This window comes from Bos grunniens, chromosome 6 (assembly GCF_055505025.1).
Source record: "Bos grunniens cultivar Pamir isolate PY7600 chromosome 6, Bosgru_T2T1.0, whole genome shotgun sequence".
NCBI classification, from domain to species: Eukaryota; Metazoa; Chordata; class Mammalia; order Artiodactyla; family Bovidae; genus Bos; species Bos grunniens.
Genome location: NC_141170.1, coordinates 73860602 through 73882291, shown reverse-complemented (window position 1 = coordinate 73882291; position 21690 = coordinate 73860602). Strand labels below are relative to the sequence as shown.

Below are 21690 nucleotides of genomic sequence, written 5' to 3'. Positions count from 1 at the left end.
GTAGAATCACCACCTGAGCTTTCTGTTTGCACCATAACTCACCACATCCAGAAAAAGTTGGAGAGAAGTGGGTAGGCTGGAAAGTGTTCCCAAATCAAATCAAGCGGGAGAGCCAAGCTCCCTCTCAGGATGACAAAGAACATTTCTTCTCTCCCGGGTTTTAGACTACTCTGAAATGAGGTCAGTACATCCAGTCAAAGCCACAACACACCTGTAATGTTGTCATAGCTCCGGAAATTCATTTCGATGTGGTCCCATTCCAGCACCATGCAGTTCTCCATGCTGGGCTGAGCGATGGCCACGTACACGTCATTCTTGGAGTTGAACGTATCCACTGAAACTGACTGGTAGGGCAGAGTCTGATGAACAACAAAATCTGGGAATGTGTGTTTAAAAAAAAAGTCCCCATGAGATCTCCTGTGAGAATTACAGACCGCTACCCTCACCCCTTCTATCTTTTCTCTCATTGATTCCAAAGAAGACTGGGGAGAAGGGAGGGTGGGAGAGAACACCACACATCCCAGCATGTTTCAGTCTGAGAGATTCCAGAGGGTTCTGGCTTGCATGGGGTTAGCAGATTGAACGCACAGCTTCTTACACAGCTTCCCTGAGATAAATAGCTCACGAGCTTGGCTAGAGTATCTCAAAGTTTTAAACAAATTTGGTGAGACCTGGCTTTCAAAAAGACAGGACAGCAAGGATGCTGCAGAGTAACATTCCTGAAATTACCATGAAATTTACTCTGTGAAGACGGGATGCTGTGGTTAAATTCCTTTTCGAGATGCTGTATTTTTAGCTCACTCAGAATAGTCCCAGTAGTAAAGAAAAGTGAAAGTTAACTCCCAAAAAGGCACTTTTGGAAACCAAACTGAACTCTCTGACTAGGTCTCGGAGGTTTATAAAGCCCACAGTTTGGGGAAGTTAACCTAAGTGTGTTTACTGATTACTAGCCTCGTACAGTGCTAAGTATGGCAGTACCTGGGATCTGGGCAACACTCTGCAGCTCAGAGGGCAGTTGCAGGAGATCTTAAATTTTCCAGCAGCATAGAAGTCATCCTATTTGAGCACACGCTCTGCTCCTCCATTTAGTGGTAAGTCAATACCCGTCATCTGTATCACTCCCCTGAGCTACAATGACTCACTGTCTGAAATCTTGGTAGGAATGTACAGTTTCACCAAGAAACAGGGTTAACATGCCACTGGATGCAAGACTATTTAGTGTGTGGGGTAGCCAGAGAACTAGTGAAGAAAAAAAAAAAAAACCCAAAACATTCATAAGAGTTTATTTCTCTGGCCAGAAATATTTTAGGGTTCGCTGCTTCTTGGCAGGCTAAAAGCACCCAGAATAAAATGAGGGTGGATGTCTGGTTTAGGAAAGTCATTCCTATGAGAAAAGCCTGGCTTTGCCCACTTCTTCCCCTCTCAATCCTTCTCCATGCCTGCTGAAGTCCCATCTCCTCTGCAAACCTGTTCTGATGGGTACAATCCACAGGACCAGTCCTAACTCACTGGACTCAGAATCAGGCACTATTGTTCACACGTGATTATTCACAGTGATTGAATCTCCAATTTTGTGGCATCCTGGTAGCTCAGTCAGTAAAGAGTCTGCCGCAAGGGGAGACCTGAGTTCAATTCCTGGGTCAGAAAGATCCCGTGGAAAAGGAAATGGCAACCCACTCCAGTATTCTTGCTTGGGAAATCCAACGGACAGAGAAGCCTGGTGGGCTACAATCCATGGGGTTGTAAGAGTCAGACACAACTTAGCAACTAAACCTACCTACCTATAGTGATATCAGGGTCACATTTGGAAAAATTCAAGGAATCTTAGCTCCAGAAGCTGAAGCTCAGAGAGGGTGTGCTCTTGGCCACTGACACACAACCAGCATGATGTGTCTCTGGAAAGGCTTCCTAAGGAAGGGCCTTGGTCTCCATGACACAAGCTCACAGCCGCCATTCAAGAAATAACTGACTCAGAAGCCTCACAAAGATGCCAAATGAGAAAGGCATTCACAGGCCAGACACCAGGTAATAACTAAGGAAGGCCAGTGCAGAAGGACCAGAGGCAGGTCAGTGGCAGAGCAGCTGAGCCAGTGCTGAGGTGGGAAGCATGGACAGGGGTGGGATGAGCAATGCCAGTCAGGGGCAGGAGAAAGTAGGGCTGAGGAGTAAGGGCAGAGTGAGGCACCGGAAAGAGCACTGTGCCTGCAGTCAAACCACCTGAAACCACCTTCTGCCTTTGAATTCCCAGGCTGTGCAAGTCCCTTTACAAGGCCTCAGTTTACTTATCTGCAGTATGGGGACAATGATACCTGCCTCTCAAGCACAGTGTCAGGGACAGATTAGGCAATGCGGTGGACATGCTGACCTCAGACTCAGCACACACGAGGCAGTCCCCTCCACTGTTCTGGCCACTGCTGGGCTATCCCTCGGGGTAAGTGTCCATCGTAACGGCATCTAAGATAAAATGCCTGAGTTATGACTGTTTTTTTGCTGAGTGAACTCAGGGAAGTTGCCCAACCTTGCCCGGCCTCAGTTTCCTCCTCATTTATTATGATTCATACTCATGTAGAACAGTCCTTTACATGCGGTGTGTGTTCATACGTGTCACCTCTTTGGAGGGGCCCATTTCATTGCAAGTGGACAGGAGCTATTGACTTGGCGAATGTGGGAGGGCTGACCTCACCCTGGCCTACTCTGAAGATGTTGGGGGAGAGGATGAGCCTGAATGAAGGACACTTGCAGGTATAGAGAGAAGGGGGAGAAGCAGAAAGAAGCCTGCCTCTGCCTCTGACAGCAAAAGGTGACCAAGGATCTGTGGGGACAGGCAGCAGGAATGGAGGAGGTAACTCCCTTCTGAAACATTCAGAAGCACCAAGGCAGGTGGAACAGATGGCTCCTAACCCACCTGCACCTACTGCTCCAGGAACTCAGGAAAGAGCTTCAGATTCCCCAGGAATAAAGTGAGAGCCACTTCTATCTCACAAGGGTGCTGCAGAGACCCAACAGGAGAGAGCTGGTAAGTGTGAGTGCCCAGCCGTGGCTGCACTCAGGAGTTTTATACATGTCACAACGACAGTGAGAAGCTGCCTGTGTGAAGACTTAGGGCTCCAGCATGGCTCCAGGCTCCCTCTCCTCTCTTAAGACCCACCAAATACCAGCGTTGCTTGGTCAAAGACTAAAAATTGGAAAACTTGCCTGATTCATTCCAGTGGGCCCTGGCGGTCCCAGTGTAAAAGTCAGAAAGTGCTCTGGGGGCTGCAAGAGGTTTCCATGTTCACAGGCTGGTCAATGGGAAAGGGAACAGGAGCAGCCATGGTCTGTTCCCTTTCTTGGAGGTAGAAGAATACTCAGCAAGTACAGCCGTGTTCTTTGAATTACAGCCAAGAGGGCTATCACCTCCTCCAGCGTCTCCGCTTGTCTTTTCTCATCCAAGTGTGCCCAAGGTTACAAACACTCCCGATGACTATAACCCCAACTCCTTGTATGCACAGACTTCTGCCTACACTGAATCCCCAGCAACATGAGCACTCGTGAGCTTAAAAATGCAGGCTGTTCAAAGCACAGACCCAAAAGCTTACATTTTTTTTATTTTAAAAAGTTCCAGAAAGAGAGCTGCCAAAAATAGAGAGCATTTTACAAATCTAGCCTCTAATGGCCCTATTTCCATTGATTTCCCCAAAAACGTTGGTTTCATAATATTTTCTATATCCTAGCTGACAAAGCAGACTCCTAAATCATTTGAATTATAAATAGAATTCTTTTTTTTTAATTTTTTTTAATGTGGACCATTTTTTAAATCTTTATTAAATTTGTTACAATACTGCTTTTGTTTTACATCTTTTGGCCTCAAGGTGTGTGGTATTTTAACCTCCTACCAGGGATCGAACCTGCACCCCTTGCACTGGAAGGCAAAATCTTAACCACTGGACCGCCAAGGAAGTCTCATAGATCTAGTTCTTAATAGGAGACTCCTTCTCCCTCTTTGATGCTGCTGACCGAAAAGGGGAGGAGGAACAGGAGGAAGAAAGAAGAGAAGAAAAAGGGGAAGAAACGGGGGAAACAATATGATTGATGAATGTGTTCTTGTGTGAATGGGGGAGGGGACCTGGAGAATTTAAACATCTTCCCTCATCCCCCTCTTACATTACTTGTCAGAGACAGCAAAAGCACATTCATTGTGGGAAGATCTCAAACAATCCACATATTGATATGACATCAATTTACTAGTGTTAAAGTATTAATGGCCTTCTCTGCAAGAAGCCCTGCCACTTCCATTCACATCGGATTAAGTTCATGATGTCAGTAGGACTCTTACAATTTAGGCCTTGCTCCCACTGGAATCAACAGATTTTTACATAGCTATTTATAGCACTTGCAGGAAATAAATTATACATGATGCTGATCCTATGGGGAGAGAAACTGCACATTAATGCATTATTTCTCTTTGCATTTTCATCAGCCCTGAAATAGGGAAGCTAACGGGACAATTAGGATGCAAAATTCACTCCCTCTAAGGAATTTAGTGAATTATCCACCTAACATGGGGAATCATGAGCAGGTAACAGGGATTTTGGAGGTGGTTAAAAATAGACTTGAAGCAGAGTGTTATGGAGGGACTGTGATTAATCTGGAGAGCTGAAACCAGCCAGGGGTGGCTTTGTGGTGTTAATTACACCCCTGCGCTAGGAACAGGATGGTAATCATACGTTCCTCTCCCTGGGAAGAACAAGGTGAGACATCTACCTAAAGAATTTACTCCTTCCTAAAACCCTGAGCTAAGAGGAAAACAAGGCACTGAGAAAATATGCTTCTTCCCCAATCTCGTGTAAGGATGCAATACCGGTACCATGAATCTCAGACTTGACTTTCCAACTTCCATCCCTCTTCACCTATTTCCTCCCTAGTCCTAAATAAAGCAGCAGAGGATGAGGCTTGATCTGAGCCAGAAGATAGGAAGGGACTATATCTGGGGGTGGGTCACAGCTTGCTGGCACCATTTTTTCATGATGGAAGATACTGTGAGCCAGAGTTTATTTGTTCATGAGCCTTAAGGGGATAAAACAAGTACAAAGGCAGAATCATCATTTCCTTGCTTCTAGGGTGGGGTGCTAACTTTCTAAATTTTAGCAAAAAGCTTGTTAGGGAAGAGAAATATATATAAGAGAATGCCCAAAATATGTTAAGGACTTCATGCTACCCCAGAGATGCCAGGTCTGGAACAGATGCCTGAGTTCCAAGGCTCTCTACAGCCCAAGCTATTTCTCTCTGAGACTGGCAGTTTTCACACACTAGGGCCAGGTGTGAAGAGAACAACGGAAAAGCTGCTCACTTCAGTGTAGGGTTTAAAAAACTTTCCAGAAAAATGAGAAGAGGCACAAAGGAGCCCCAGTGAGCTGTGGTTTCACATTTCGTATGGCATGGCCTTGAATGCAACCTTTTGGTGCAAACGTCATTGACCGTGACCTCTGATTTATTGCGCTGCTCTACAATACAATAAATAAACCCCCAGTGGCCTCAGCTGGCTAAAGGGCACCTGCCAATTACACAGCTGAATAAGTCCCTGTTCAGTGATGAAAGACAAGGGCATTTCCATAAGACTTCAAGTTTCCTCTCAGAAAAGGACAGAACTTGTTGGCGTCCCTTATTGACAAAGATATCTGGAAATAATTTTTACTTCTGAGTTTTTGTTTGTTTATTTGATCGGGGGATAGCAGTAGAGTTTAAATGTGGTATTTTGTTCTTGGAGTTTTTGTCTTTTGAGTTTCTGTAACTATTTTCTGAGTTTTCAATCCTGCTGCTCCTACTGACATGCCTTGAGGCTTTGTAGATATCAACTCTCAGCCTGAATGTTTATTTTTATAAGTCTGGTAAGCAGGTTGCATACTGTGGCTTGATCTGCTCTCCTTTAAAATGTGGCTTTAAAAGCTGTAGAAACTCCATCTAAGCTTTCATATGGAACTACTCTCCTGTTTTCTACAAGATATGACAGTTGAGACAGTATTTTAATTTTATCTTTTAACCTAAAAATGTATAAACTGCAACCTTGAGGCAGGCCATAGAAAAAATAATCAAGCTTTCTTTACATTTTGTTTCCTCAGTGTGAATTTTTCCCTTTGATAGCTCGTTGTTAACTTGTGTTTCTACTCTGCCATGGTTATGTATGACTTACCTAGTTATCTCATTTTACATGGAACTACGAGAGTAATTCTGGTATTTATTAGTTAAGTGTCCAATAAATTTCATATTATTCAATCAAGAGAACAGTAATTTAGGCATCTCTGCACTGCCTTTCCATGAAGCTTAGCCTGATTTCAAAATGTTCTCATGCCAAACTCACCAGTTCCTGCCTTAAAAGCTTTAGAGAAATTTGAAGTTGTAAAGAATCAAAATTAAAGTCAGTGCAGTTAATAAAAATCCTTCCAGACTGCTGAGATATTTTCCCTGCCACATCAATTCATTTCTTTTTTAACGCTTAAATTTCCCCTAAAATAATTTTGATAGAAAACTTTTATCCCTACATTTTCCAAACTCCCTATTGATAGTATTTTTAAAGAAAGGATTATTCTAAATAACAGACTTTGATGATAAAGGTTCTGAATACCTGTAGTTGTGCATTCATAGTCAAAGCTGGTCACGTCATTCAGCTTCTTTTCCTGATATTCTGGCGGACCGATACACAGGACATCAGAAACAGTGGAATTCGTCATCTTCAACCACAGATACAACCACTTGGCTTTACAGTCACATTCAAACTTATTGCCCCTCAAATCTCTAACAAAACAAAACAAAACAAACACAGACGCAGAGAAATAGACATGTCAGAAATGTTTTGGCAGTAATATGAAACTCCAGAATTCTTAATATCCTGACATATTTAACAAATCCCAAAAAATGGAATTAAAAAAAATTTTCTATTTAATGCATCCAATGTCCTTTACTTCTCATTGACTTCATTGAACACTCTTTAGTGTCCTTGATTTTAACCATATAGCACACAGAGAGTTCTCAGAGTTGACACACCACTATTTCTGCAAATCCTCTTGAAAATGTCACCACACCATGCTGGAAATGGGGGAGGGGTGAAAGAAGAACACCACCCAGCATAGGTCCTTACACGCAAACAAGACACTACAGGAAGATAGCTCTGACAAATGCAATTGATACTTTGCTGCTGCTACTGCTGCTAAGTCGCTTCAGTCATATCCGACTCTGTGCGACCCCATAGACGGCAGCCCACCAGGCTCTCCGTCCCTGGGATTCTCCAGGCAAGAACACTGGAGTGGGTTGCCATTTCCTTCTCCAATGCGTGAAAGTGAAAAGTGAAAGTGAAGTCGCTCAGTCATGTTCCAACTCTTAGCAACCCCACGGACTGTGGCCTACCAGGCTCCTCTGTCCATGGGATTTTCTAGGCAAGAGTACTGGAGTGGGTTGCCATTGCCTTCTCCGATTGATACTTTAAGATCTCGTTAAACTTTGTCCAATAAGGGATGACAAAACACAAGAAAATAAAGCAGATGGGGAAAAAGGGGGACCATTGCTCATGGGAAAAAAGGGGGACCCTATCACCCAGCATACCAAATTACCACTGGCCTAATGCTACTAAGCACAGTTAACATGGCAAAATTAAACACAGTACAATCTATATGCTGTTTCCCAGTGTTTGCTGCTTTGTCATGGGTTTTTAGCTATTACAACAAAATGCAATAAAAGTCAAGGGGAAGACTGGATTTCAAGACAAGCACACATAAACTTAATTTTCATTACTTACAGTTCAATCAAAGAGTCTAAATCACTGAAGACATCCCTTGGGAGTGCTTTTATGTGGTTGTTGGCCAAAGAACTAGAACAAGAAAGTCACGATTTAATGTGTATATTATCTTTATGCCCAGTCACTCTGAAGTCCCTTAAATAATGCAAGTGATTTAAAACAGAGCTCAGTGTAGTTCAATGTCTGACTTTGGTCACTGATACTGAGATAAAGAATTTTAGTTTAGTTATACAAAGAAAACATTAGAGATGCTGAACTACACAATATAAGTTTTTTTGTTTTTAAAACAATCATTTATTAAGCTCTTGATACATATGTTAAACCTCATGTTTTATGATATATATGATATACATGTTGGCATCTCACGTTTCTCAGAATAAAAGCCAAAGTCCTTTAGATGGCACCCAAGGCCCTCCATTGTCTAGTTACCTCCATTCCCACCTACCCGTGGGACTGAATCTCTACTGACTCAGATCACCCACACTGGTTCCTTTGCTATTCCTCACACAGGCTAGGCATGCTCCCAGCTCAAGTTCTCTGAACCTGGTGTTCATCTGCCTCAGGCTGTTCCTCTAGTTATTCACATGGTTCAGCCAGCACCCTCTCCAGGTCCACCCTCCACTTTCACCACCTTCCCTGATCTCTACACAAGTCCCTTCCATGCTCTGTGGATCTTCATTGCACAACTATCACTTAGCAAACACTATATATTATCTATTTGTTTATGGACTGTGTATTCTCCCTAAACATAAGATCAGAGGTTTTTGTCTGTCCACATCTGTACCCCTTGCATCTAGCACAGTGGCACACAGTGGGTACTCAGTAATTCTCTCTCGAGGAATAGTTTAAACACCAAATGGGAATGATCAAAAAAAAAAAACAAAAACCAGATGTTCAGTCTTATCCCAAGAAGTTCCCTAGTAGGGCATCCAAGTGAATTTTATTACTTGTGACTTAAAAAAAAAAGGACTCAGTAAATACTCTTTTACATAAAGAATCTCAGCACTAACCCTAATGATGATACAAAATCTCAGTGAACCACAGTTTAGGGAATGACTGAGATCAATCTCATTTTCTCCTTAATGAAGGTTGACTAGAAACCATTCTGCATTTTTGTTCTTCGAGTTGAAGAGCTTTCTATAATGTCTCTCTATAATATAGTCCCCATCTTCAGGAAGTAGACTTGAATTGAACGAATATTATCAACGCTTTCTCTGATGACTTAGGATTATGCAGTGCCCTGTCATCATCCTGCTGAAGATGAATGTCCACGGTGCTGGGCTGCTGACGGAGAAAGATGCTAGGCATTGAAACGATGTACATCAAGTCTGATTTCCCCCAGGCCTCGTGCCCTGAGTGAGTCAGCCAAAATACTCATGCTTACTTTTGTTTTCTTCTACACACTTGAGTACAAACAGAAAACATATAAATGATAATCAACACGTAGGGAATTGAGCACCACCCTCTTTAAAAACATATATGAAACCAGTCTTTTATAGCATCCTAATGACCCATCCAAGAAGTAGGAATGAAAGAGTGTTCTTCCTTAGAGTCAGCTAGGATAGAAAGCTTTGTGCCCATTTTTAATCCAAACATTCTTACTGTGTGATACCAACAGAATACAGGGAGACCTATAGTTTCTGAATTATGTCCTTTCTCATCCAGGTAACCACAAATGGATTAAAATACAATTTCATGTATCATTTTACATTTCTTTCCTAAATGATTTATTTGTATATTTTTTAAGATGTTGGAAATAGGTTGAACAGATGATAAATTAGAATTGTAACTACAGACTGTAGATTATAGACTTCGGACTGTAATCAGACTGAATGTTCTCTAGAAGCAGCTTTTTGAAATTTAAAAAGGAGAGAGTTGCTTTTATTTTTTTCTGGTTGCTAGTCACTTTTTTTTTAAGTAAAGCACAATTTTTTAGCTAATTAAAGATTACTAGTTTAGCTAAATATTTTTAGTGAATTGAAATGCACTGGATTGAAGTGATAAGCATATATAGAGTCATCAAGGCCAAAATAAAAGCAACTGTTCTAAATGTTCAATTTGGATTTCAGAAAGCTGAATTATTTAGATGGACTATCCACCACCACCTCCCCACACCCCCAGACGCAGTGCATAACATCTCACTTTCCACTTCATTTTGTCTACAAATTCATGGCACATACTTCATTTCTAAAACTACTTAACTGGTCCCTTGGGCTTTGTGGGACCGCTGGAAAAACAAATGTCCCAGATTTTAGTTACAGATTGGCACTGTTCCTTCAATGCTTTGAAACCTGATCTGTGTTTCTTTGTGTATGAATGTGAGTCTGCAGGTGTTAGAAAAGTTCATAAAAGATAAAAAGCAGGTATTTAAACAAGCAAATTTCAGACAGTCACTTCCTTAAGCACAGGAGTGAAGTTGAATGAGCTTACCAGTTCACACAGAAAAAAAGAGGATGGGTGATCAGCTCATTCTTTACACAGTGTTTTGCTGCTTTGTGCTCACGCTGCATGCATGCTCAGTCATGCCTGACTCTTTGTAACCCCATGGATGGTAGCCCACCAGGCTCCTCTGTCCATGGAGTTTTCCAGGCAAGAGTACTGGAGTGGGTGGCCAATTCCTACTCCAGGGAATCTTCCCAACCCAGGGATCTAACTCACATCTCCTGCATTGGCAGGTAGATTCTTTACCACTACACCACCTGGGAAACCCTGAACAGCATAGTAAATGTTTTTTATTACTACATATATCTCCAGCCTTAGAGGAGTCAACTTTAAAAGTCATAAGACTCGCACTGCAGTAGAGCATGTAAGGAAAACTCAGCTTGGTAACTCATTGGTCTGCCAGTGAGTCAGAAAGAACATCCTGCTGGTTTAGCCCCATGTGAGATGCTGGCGAGGAGTAGAGCTAATGGGAGAGCTGTAGGAACCCTGCCCTCAGGGAGCTCTCAACACAGCTCAGAGACGAAACTACCGTCCGTGAGATGGCATCAACCAATATGGCCAGTGTCTACAGCCAAGACCTGGTTGTGTGGAGTCAGCGGGGCAGGCTACAACAAGGGAGGAGGGGGGATCAGGACTGGCTCCAAGGAACAGAGAGAACTTAATCTGGACTGTGGAGGAAAAGGTAGATTCCAGATGACTGTGGGCAGAAGAAACCATCTCCTGGGCAAGGGAAATGATGTAAGGGAAAGGTTGGTTATGGGGGTGAATTGGGTGTGCTCAGGAGAGCCCAGTATTGTGGGCATATTCAGGGAAATAGGGCTGGAGAGCTGGGGAGGGGGGTGCTCTGTAGGCTTGACTGGAGGATGGTAACACATGCCAGATGGTAATGCATCTCCTCTAACACATCAGATGCACTCTGGACCCAAACAAAAGACCCCTTTGTTTCCTCTGTGTGTGCCCCTGCGTGTCACACAGACAAAGAGGTGCCTCTTGCACAAATATGGGTAACATAGCATATGGCTGTATGTGCAAATGCACAAGCACACACACAGTTATGTGCACCCACGAATAGAAGTGCATGGACCCACTTACACAAAAATATGCAAATATATATGCACAGTACCTGCATATTCACACCTGTTTTCAGATCAGGGACTTACAGCCAATTGGTTCAATGAAAGTTGACATCTGGGCAAAGTCAACCAGTCATACTGGCTTTGCTTTAGATGCAGAATCTGCCCAGAGCCTTTGGTCAGAAACAAAGCCCCTCATTCCTGACTTTCGGGAAGTGGATTTGTCTGGCCACAGCTGTTCCTCTCCAGACATCCACAGCTGTCTTACCAAAGACCCTGTCTAGCCACCCAAACTGCCAAGGCTACTCAGCAGCCATTGGAGAAAACTGAGACTTCTTCCTGAGTGGATGGAGGGAATGATGATGCTCTGCTGTGGAGGAGGAAGATGATAATAATGCCAACCAGATCTTGGGCATTTACCACGGATAATGGGCCGGATGCTCTGCAAATAAGCATTAACCCACTATGTGCAGCTATTTTATGAGTTCAGTATAATCATCCCTATTTTCACGGATGAGGAAAGTGAGGCTCAAAAAAGGTTAAATAATCTTAACAAATGGCAGCCTTGAGATTTGCACCTAAGTCTATGTAACTCGAAGCCCACTGTCTTGGCCTCTGCAAGAATGTGGGGATTGGGCATCTAGGCTGAATCTGAAAAAACAATCAAGACTTTTATAGGAAAGAAAGAAATCACAGAGAAATAACTTCAACAAGAGTTTGATGCTGTCCAGGATTGGCTGTGCTGTTTGGACCTCCCATTCCCGCTCCCTCATCTTCTTCCTCTACAAACTATGACTCAGGCAAGACTTTTGATTGGTAGGACTCCAGAATCAAGTGCTCGCTGAGCCTAATGACAGATACCTTTGCCTCTATCAGGGTCTGATGTAAAAGATCATCTCTCTAGATGCTTTATCAGTTAGAGTTCACATACGGGAGGTACTGCCACCCTTGCCTAATACTCCTGCTCAAAGCCCTTCAATTTCCCCAGTTTGTTTTTTTGACCATAGGCAAGCTCACTATGGAAATGGGGTATGTTATCCTACTCAAACACAAAGTTTCTAGTATGCAAATGTGACTGGTTCCTGGCTGTTAAATTGCTCCTACCAAGACAAAGACGATGTTCACATTTTCATAAGCTCAGCCACTATTTCTCCAGTTTTCTAAATTTGCTAAGTGTGTGTGCTTGTTTCATTTGATACGCCAATTCAAATCAATTTGTTTAATTTTTTTCTCCAGAAAGCTATTAAAGAACCCAGAGAGCTTAGCTTAAGCAACAGATAAATCCAACATAAAAGAAAAAGCTATTTGCATTCAAATTAAAGGAACCACAAAAATGTCTCTATTCTGCTTCAACAAATGTTGTTCCTCCATTCAGCATTCTTCAATGAGTTAGGTAAGCCTCAGTTCCCAAATCTGTACAATGGGGACTCCCAGATTAAGGAGAAAGATAAAGAAAAGCTTACTAAGCACAGAGTAGGTATACAATACATGTTTCTTTCCTTTCCACCTCCTCCATCACTCCCATCACTCCCCGATTTCACAGGCAGTCATGTGAACCATAATGGTGGTTCAGGAGGATGGAGAAGATAAGAAAGCCAAGTGTGTGAGTGCTTATGATGGGATGGTGCCCGATTGACAATATAGAAACCTCTCGGGCAACCTAGAAATGAATTCCTTCAGTGGATATTATAATATGGACGAAACAGCCAAGAAAGAGAGGCACTGGGAACTCTACTCAGTACTCTATAATAACCTACATGGGGAAAGAATTTGAAAAAGAACGGATATACGTATATGTATAACTGAATCATTTTGCTGTACACCTGAAACTAATACAACATTGTAAATCAACTATACCCCAATATAAAGTAAAAATTTTTTAAAAGGAGAGAAGCACCAGGAAGTGACCCTCACTCTACACATTAAAGAAGTTACAACACTTTTCACAGGACTTACAGGTGAGTCAGGTCACGGAGGCCACGGAAGGCGTTTCTTGAAATTGTTTCTATTTTGTTCCCTTCAATGAACCTAAGAAGAAAATCCGTATAATTAAACTGAATTTTCTGTGCTTAATACCTCAAAAAAGATACTGGGATGCTTTCAGAATGGAATCTGAATGCACTTATGAGTTTCAGAAATTCATGCCCAAGGGCTCGGCCAGCGACACCAGATTCCAAGTGGAAACCGGGTGTGTGTGCAAGAGTGCATGCACACAGATATGCTTTTTGCATTCCTTCCAGAAGCAGCGTGGAAGTCTTCAAAGTCAGAGTCGGCAGCAAGGGTAGAAACACTTTGGGGGAGAAAGAAGAAAGCCCTAGACAAAGGCAAAGGAAAGGAAAGGAAAGTGATGTCACTCAGTCGTGTCCGACTCTGCGACCCCATGCACTATATATAGCCTACCAGGATCCTCTGTCCATGGGATTTTCCAGGCAAGAGTACTGGGGTGGATTGCCATTTCCTTCTCCAAGACAAAGGCAAGATATTCTCAAATTCCACAAGACTGGAACACTTCCAGATCTCTTTCCCCCTCCAACCTTACATTTCACAGCACCTGGCTATTAATATTTTTCTTTATATCATTGTCCCTTGAACACAGCCGTCTGTTTTACACCTCCATATTGAAGCCTTTGGGCTTCACAGGTGGCTGAATGGGTAAAGAAGCTGACTGCCAATGGCAGGAGACACAGGAGACATGGGTTCAATCCCTGGGTTGGGAGGATCCCCTGGAGGAGGGCATGGCAACCCAGTCTAGTATTCTCACCTGGAGAATCTCATGGACAGAGGAGCCTGGTGGCTACAGTCCATATGGTTGCATAGAGTCAGACACAACTGAGTGACTGAGTGCTTATGCACACATTGAAGTCTTTGCCCAGGGAGAATTCAATTAAACTTGGCTTCCAACAAGCTTGGGCTTCCCTTGTGGCTCAGCTGGTAAAGAATCTGCCTGCAATGTAAGAGACCTGGGTTCGATCCCTGATTTGGGAAGATCCCCTGGAGAAGGGAAAGGCTACCCACTCCAGTATTCTGGCCTGGAGAATTCCAAGGACTGTATAGTCCATGGGGTTGCAAAGAGTCGGACATGACAGAGATTTTCACTCCCTTACTCCAACAAGCTTGAGTTCATCATGTCCTGCACAGTGTCACCTCTGAACACATGGACGACAAGACAGAGATACTCTCTGATCTCCAGGTCACTGGAAATGGAAAGTATAAGGAAGCTGAACACAGACCAAACTCAGTGCTTAAATGTCTTAGGGCTTGCACATAGGATCTCAAAATAAAAACTCCAGCCGTGCTTTAAAGTCTTTGTGGGAAATACATGAAGTGAATGCACTGGGACTATTCCCTAGGGCCACAGAGAACGAAATTTCAGCTTACGGCCTCACATTTCTTCAAGTATAAGAGGGTCTCTGATGAGATGGTCCAAGGGAGAGGCTTTGCACTGTGATGTCATTAGTTAGTAAAACAGTTCTTGATTCGTACACTGAGAATGATCCGGTCTTTTTTTTTTTTTTAAAGTCAGGGGTCTATTCAGTAATAGACTTCAGTAAAAACTGAGAAGCAAACCTCCTCCTCAATAACTGTGACAGGAAGATGCACTACTGGAAAGAGAGAACAGACTGCTCTTCACTCAGCACCTCCCCTGACTGTTTATGTGCTTCCGTAGAACCTAGTTAAACTTAGCGCTTCAGCCTGACTACTCTTCCCAGGTTACCTAGACTATCAGGTATCATGACAGTACCTGTATTACGTGTCCTCTGGAGAAAGAATTCCTCCAGAGACATCTTTCCTGGGGACAAAAAATCAGCAGAGAGCTTTCCTAGACACAGGATGTGCTTAGAATTCAAATATCTCAGATAAGAAGGCAGAGACAAGGTTTTAAAAATCATTCTGAATGCTAAGTGAGGAAATCCCATCTGATAGCTGGATTAATATTATTACAAAGTGACAAGAGACAAGGATGGGAGAACTTAAGGGGAAAAAAGACTATGAGAGTATGAAAAGGCAGAAATCAGAGGGAGGGCAGAGCTCATTGCTGGTGAGGGGACAACTGCACATCTGAAAAGGGAAAAATAACCTTTATTTTAAAGGAGAAAAAATAAAATTAGACTCCCAGCAGCAGCTCACAGGGGATACTGAAAATGGGATATAGAGCAGTTGAATTAAAAACATGAAGTTGTAACCCCAAATAGGGAGACTTTCTTACAAATATGTAACCCTCGGAATCCTTCAGCTTTATTTCTGGCTGATCAGCAAATCCACGCCTAGTTTTGAGAGGTAAAAATACCTGATGCAATTTCCAATTGTGCTTACGACATGACAAATTAAATGTCAGCAGAGAATGAATGAATATCTTTCCTTCTTTGTTCCCTTTCCCCCTCTTTTTCTCCAACCTCCTCCTGTCCCAGCATGTTCATACACAAGTAAACTATAAAAGGTCAGCGCTGAAAAGAGAATGGGGTTTTCTGCATTTTCTCCCCCACCCCCAAGCTCTCTAAGAGATGCTGTTCCAGCTTGGAAAGCAATACAGCCATTCCACTGACATACCAATTACTCAGCACATAGACAAAGCACAAAACTTACAGGTATTCAAGATGAAAGAGTCCAGCAAAAGCATCATCCCGGATGACTGTGAATGAGTTAGAATTCAGCAATCTGAAAGCAAGAGACAGATGTCAACAGATTCCAGTGAAGAAGTTCAAAAGTTGAGTTTCATGGTGAGGCCATTTCTGTTTCTTTGGTTATGTTCTGATCTGTGGGCAAACATGGGCTCTTCTCAGCATGGCCCATTCTGTGCACAACCTGACTCATAGACGCAGATGGATAATGGCAAGTGGATTCCCTTTGGCCAGATTTTCTGGTCCCCCTTATTTTCCACCTTTCTTCCCCATGGGTATCAGTAAATATGACTTAAGAGCTGTTATCTCACAGCTTTCTAATGTTCAGCACAACTAAACAGCCAGTGAGTGCTTTATGATGCACACATCTAAAAAGAAGCACTCTGACTCTTAGAGAAACTTGAATTCAGAGAAGTTAAGTGACTTGATCAAAGTCACACAGCTGAGACCAAACAAAACGAAACAAAACACGAAACCTTCCTAGCATACTACACGCGCCCATGGAAAATCATAAAAAAGTTTAAGAAAACTTCAGAAGATTCTTTTTCACCACATAGCTGTTTGAGCTGCCACTTAAGCCTTTGTCTCTACCGTCACCACTGATGACTATTCTGCATTTGTATCATAAGAATATTTTAATAGAACTATAATTTCTCATAAATTACAGATTTTAAAATGGTAAGGATAATGTTGTAAGTAGGTACATAACATTTCAAGAACAAAAATATTAACATGAAATTGACTTGGGATGAGTCTACTATATGCCATGTCTTCATATCTCTCTGTATGCATCAAGAATGTTGGTGGTTTTCATTCTGATCTCATTCAAGTTTAAGAAATGAATACAAATAAAGAGTGAACTACGTACTCCTGACTTTGCCTGTCACTGATTTGCTTTTGAAAACTGCATTTTGGACATTGCTTTTTATCAGTTAATATTAACTGACCAAGGCTAAAGGCACAGGACACAAGTACTTGGCAGGAGCACCTGTGATGAAGAGGAGTTATGACTGTGGGCTTTGGGCCCTGGGTCAGAATTCTGGCTGTGATTTGGGGCAAGTTACTTAACTTGTCTGAGCCTCAGTTTTCCCATCTGTCAAATGGGAAAAGGAAAATACTGATATCATTAAATAAAAATTTGCCCATAAATGCGTAGCATGCTGCCCAACAGTTGACATACTCAGTCAACTAGAAATATTCCTATGACCATAATAACATTAAGAGTTGAACATGCAGGCTCTCTTTTAAAGGGAGGTGTTTGGGAAATGGTTCATCTGGGCAAAATTCAGGCCATAATTCAATGTAGTTAATCTCCCCAGTTGTTGCTGGGTGTGGGTGATGGCATCTACAATAAAGTCCTTGAAGAAAACACATGCCAGAGAAGGAAAGGGAGCTGGACACTGGGGACTCAGCTTGGTGGGGGCACGATGGGCCAAATCAACACTAAGAGCCTGCCTTGGTTTACTGGTGGAGCACGGGTATCTTGGGAAGGACAGATACCCAGGAGGCAGAAATGGCTCTTCCCAAGACCACAGCCCCAGGACCCCCAATTCCAGAGAGGATTTCCCACACTCACAGCAACTGCAGGGACGGTAGATGGGAAAACATCCGGTCCTTGATTTCCGAGAATGTTCCATTTACCAGGCTCCTACAGGCAAGAGAGGAACAAAATGGAAACTATGTTGCTTCCGGAAGTGCCAGGCAGGATGGGCGGTGGCCTTGTCCAAACTCCTCCACTCAGGAGTGAGGCTTCAAGCAGGACTTCTTGGGATAAGAAACAAGACGAGTCCAGCCATTTTCCAATGAACTGGATCAATAAGAAAACTGTGCTGAATAACGGAAACCTTTACCATCAGTCTAGCTCCTTCCATAGACATTATCTCAGCCGGTTTAAATCAATCCCCCTACTTCCTTTTCTTAACTACAGGAGGCCCTAGCTGAAAATGGATAATTGCTTTACCTCTGCCCATGATTCTGTTTGTGTAGACACAGCATTAATGTTGGCCCACGAAACTCCAGGGTAGGATTAAGCATTCCCCTTGGGAGCACAGCTCTGAAAGTCACTCAGAGCACTTCTGATTAAATGCACCGTGAAAGCCTTGGGGGAAAACTCAGAGACACCTGAACTTGAATGTGCAGTGGGAGGCAATGCCATCTGTCAGATTTAACGGTCAACCAGAGCAAGGAACTTGACTATTTTAGCCACCAGGTCCCTCATCCTCTCTGGCCCCAGCAGGACCTCAATACATCATTTCAGAATGATTTCTGTTAGCATGCCATTGTGTTAAGCAGCTGGTGGTATAAGGGATTTAACCAGGGGAATTCTCATTTCTGGAATTCTCCATGTCATCTGACTTAGCAATATTAAGCATCAAATGGGCCCTCTGTTCTGGCCTGGCCAGAGTCTCCTGACTTCTAAAAATGCAAACATGAAGCTCTTCACTCCTGGGTCCAGACCCCAGTACCTTGCTTGGGATGGAGGCAGGGAAGTGGAGATAAGAGAAAGTGTGAGCAACTTTCTCCTCCCCACCCCCAGGGGGAATCCGTGCCCTGTGACAGAATAGGTATCACTCCAGCACCTCGGCCAGGAACAAAGGAGTCATCTCAGCAGGAAACAGTTCCTAGCAGTGAAGATACAAGCCAAGAGCCCCTTCCACAGCCATGATGAGACCTGGTCATGTGGCCTGAGTGACTGCGTAAGGCCAGGTTGAAAGCATTCTCAAGCAGGTGAATCAGTAAGGGGAAGCCCTTTCCTATCTGCTCCTCCAGCACTGAATAAGCAGCCAAGGTAATGCGTGGTGGGGAAGTTGGCAAGAAGGCCTTGTAAACTCAGGGCAAGAAGTCAGGCTGATTCCCAGCACTTGCCCACTGAGCTGGATGCCCACACTCTCTAGTGCTCCACCAAGTCCCCTGTGCTTCCGTCTTCCAGGCCACATGGAACAGCATCACCACTTCCAGAGATGACATGCCCTTTTCCAGGTTCTGTCCAACCTGCAGTGTGAACAGGTCCAGAGGAGGCCACTGAAAATCACAGCCCCAGACCTCGGGTGGGACAGTGAGGCCTCATCATTGCTCCAGTTCTGCTGGGCTGCATATACACGCCCCCACACAACCCCCACACCTCTGCACTCCAGCACACATCCTCGTCTCAAACTTTAATGCATGCCAGTGCCACCTGGGGACGGCCAAATGCAGACTCCAAAGCTCCACTCCCCAGACCCTGCATCATTCCGCGCGGGCCCCAGAATCTGCCTTGGCACAAACTCCCCCAGGTGGATCTGATGCAGGTGGCCAGCGGGCCAGACTTTGAGAAAACACTACCACAGGGACTTGTCCGGCTTCCCAGACTCGGGTTCCCCTCATCCTCCCCGGGGCCCGAGGCTCCACCCACGTCCCATAGCACTCCCCACCCCAAACGCAAAGAAAGGGGGCCGGGAAGCCGGGGAGTCAGGGTCGCGCTGTCCCGGCGCCAGAGGCAACTCCCGGACGGCAGGGTGGGGCAGGACGGGGCAAGGGGCTGGCGGGGTCCCACTCACTCACAGGGAGCTGATGTCGCCCGGCACGATCCTGGGCACCCAGGAGGAGCCCACGCAGATGATGGACTCCTTGGTACAGCTGCAAGTAGCGGGGCAGCGGACCAGCCGCCTCACCTGCGCGCTCGGCGGTATCAGACACGCGGTGCCCAGCAGCAGTAGCAGCAGCAGCCCCGGCCCCCCGCCGCCCCTCCGCAGCGCCATGCCCGGGTCCCCGGTCCCCGTCCCGGCCACGACCCCCGCCGCCGCGCCGCGTGCTCGGACCCTGCGCCGCTGCAGACGCGGGCGCTGCTCGCTACTCCGCCGCCGCTACTGGCGAGGACAAGGGCGCCGCGGGTGTGGGAGGCCGAGCCGCAGCCGAGCAGCATGCTGGCCGCCACCCCCACTCGGCGCCCCCCCACCCGCGCCCGGGCTGCTGGGCGGCCGCCGCCGCTGCGCCCGCCGCACCCGCGCCCGCCTGACATCAGCACCCGCGCCCGCAGCCCGCTCTGGCCAATGAATAATGCGGGGCGGGCTCCCGCCCGCGGGGAGGGGGCCTCGCACCGCCCCCGCCGCGCCCCGCGGCCCCTCCGGGACCCTTCCCAGGAGCTGCGGAGAGAGGAAAAAGTTAGGTGACCTTGCGGGAGGGGCCGGCCTGGACGGAGACCCCCGCCCCCGCCCCGGGGACCTGGCTGAGCGATGGGGGATCAGATGCCCGCAGTCCCTCCACCGGCTCCAAATGATTTGGGGGGAAACTCTGGGCTCCTTTGAGCCAGACCAAAACGTGAGGAAAAGGAAAAAGTAGGGCTCGGGGCAATGGCTTGATCACTGGGAAGGGAGACTTTGTCCTGGGTCTTTGAAGAGTACAGAATTTTGAGCTGCCTTTATTAATACTTGAAGGATGTGAATGCTGTCATTTGAGTTCAGCGGGGATGGGCTTGCTTGTCTTTTACGGTGGGGCTGTGGGGTCGGCTCCCTGCCCTCAGCACCGGAGGCTGAGGAAGCTAGCCGCCTTTCTCTCCTGAAAGCATGTAGGCAAGAAAAGCCGCTACAGCACTGCGCGCCCCTGCTGCTCCGGGGCCTGCCTACTGCTTGCCACTGAGCTCAAAAGCCTATCCAAGCTCTCCCTCCCTCAGCGCATCACTAGCCACCCCACCCACCCGAATTAAAGCACTAGGGGCAATAGTTAATAGAGACCCACGGTGTGGTACATTCTAGGCTCTGTACATTTAATCTTCCAACTCTTTGAGGCATGTCCTAATCTACCCATTAGGAAACTGAGGCACAGAAAACGTCAATAACTGACCGGTGGTCAAGGAGTAAATGGCTGGGCAGAAATGGGGGTTAGAGCCTGGATGGGGGATGTGGGTAACCAGGCCCTGCTGAGCCCCTCTTCTCACCCTACCTTTGATGTGCTGAGCTTGAATCTTACCACAAGGTAGTGTGAGGTGGAGAAATCAAAGAAGACGGTCAAAGCAGAATCAAAATGGCAAAAAGCCAGGACTACTCAGAGTGCAGAATCAAGAGCCCATCATCAGACTACTAACCAAGGAAATCATTTCATATGCTAAGATACACCGAGAAGAAGCAGTACCAGATGCAAATGGTTATGACTGTAGGAATCAGTACTATGGCTGCTTCAGCAATCATTTGAAGCAGATATGGCCGGCCACGGGGGCAGAGAGACTGGGTGGGCAAAGGATCACGCCGTATCCTCAGGGAATTTGAAGTCTCGCTGCGCAGATAGCCCTGAAGAAGTAACTCCATATGGCTACATGGGGGTCACAGATTGACCATAAGGGTTCAGGAATCATAAGTCAGTCTGTTGCAGGTAACTTCATGGAGGACGTTGACATTCATTGCAGGTCATTATTTAGCCAGCACCTAGCATCCATGGGAACCAATCTACATTTATCATCACTTAATTCACATCTGCCCTGGGAAATGGGTGTCCACATTTTATAGATGGGAAAAACTGAGCTCAGAGGTGTATTTCTCTTGCCCAGGGTCACACAGTACATAGTCAGGAGGATCCTACTCCAGAACTGGCTGCTGTGTGTAGCCCTCACTGCCATGTTCTTGTTTTGTTTCGGCTGCTCTGCAGGGGATGCAAAACTTCCCTGACCAGGGAACAAACCTGTGCCACCTGCAGTGGAAGCACAGAGTCTTAACCATGGGACCACCAGAGAAGTCCTCCTCACCGCTGTGTTGACATGCATTGCCCCCGTCCCTTCTCAGCAAGACCCAGTGCTGGCAATGTTGATGCAGACTTTGGC

The 21690-nt window shown here is 45.3% G+C and overlaps 1 protein-coding gene across 1 annotated transcript in view; it reads right to left on the bottom strand.

Moving 5' to 3' along the window:
* Window positions 1-19871, bottom strand: part of LGI2 (leucine rich repeat LGI family member 2) — a 28668-nt gene extending 8797 nt beyond the window's left edge. The window contains exons 1-7 of the mRNA XM_086407781.1: window positions 19443-19871; window positions 17479-17550; window positions 15868-15939; window positions 13240-13311; window positions 7769-7840; window positions 6602-6771; window positions 212-376 (exon numbers count right to left, since the gene is read on the bottom strand). Coding sequence (XP_086263907.1) covers window positions 212-376; window positions 6602-6771; window positions 7769-7840; window positions 13240-13311; window positions 15868-15939; window positions 17479-17550; window positions 19443-19639 — 820 coding nt within the window. The 5' untranslated portion in view covers window positions 19640-19871. The remainder of the gene's footprint in view (window positions 1-211; window positions 377-6601; window positions 6772-7768; window positions 7841-13239; window positions 13312-15867; window positions 15940-17478; window positions 17551-19442) is intronic.
* Window positions 19872-21690: the final 1819 nt, after the last annotated feature.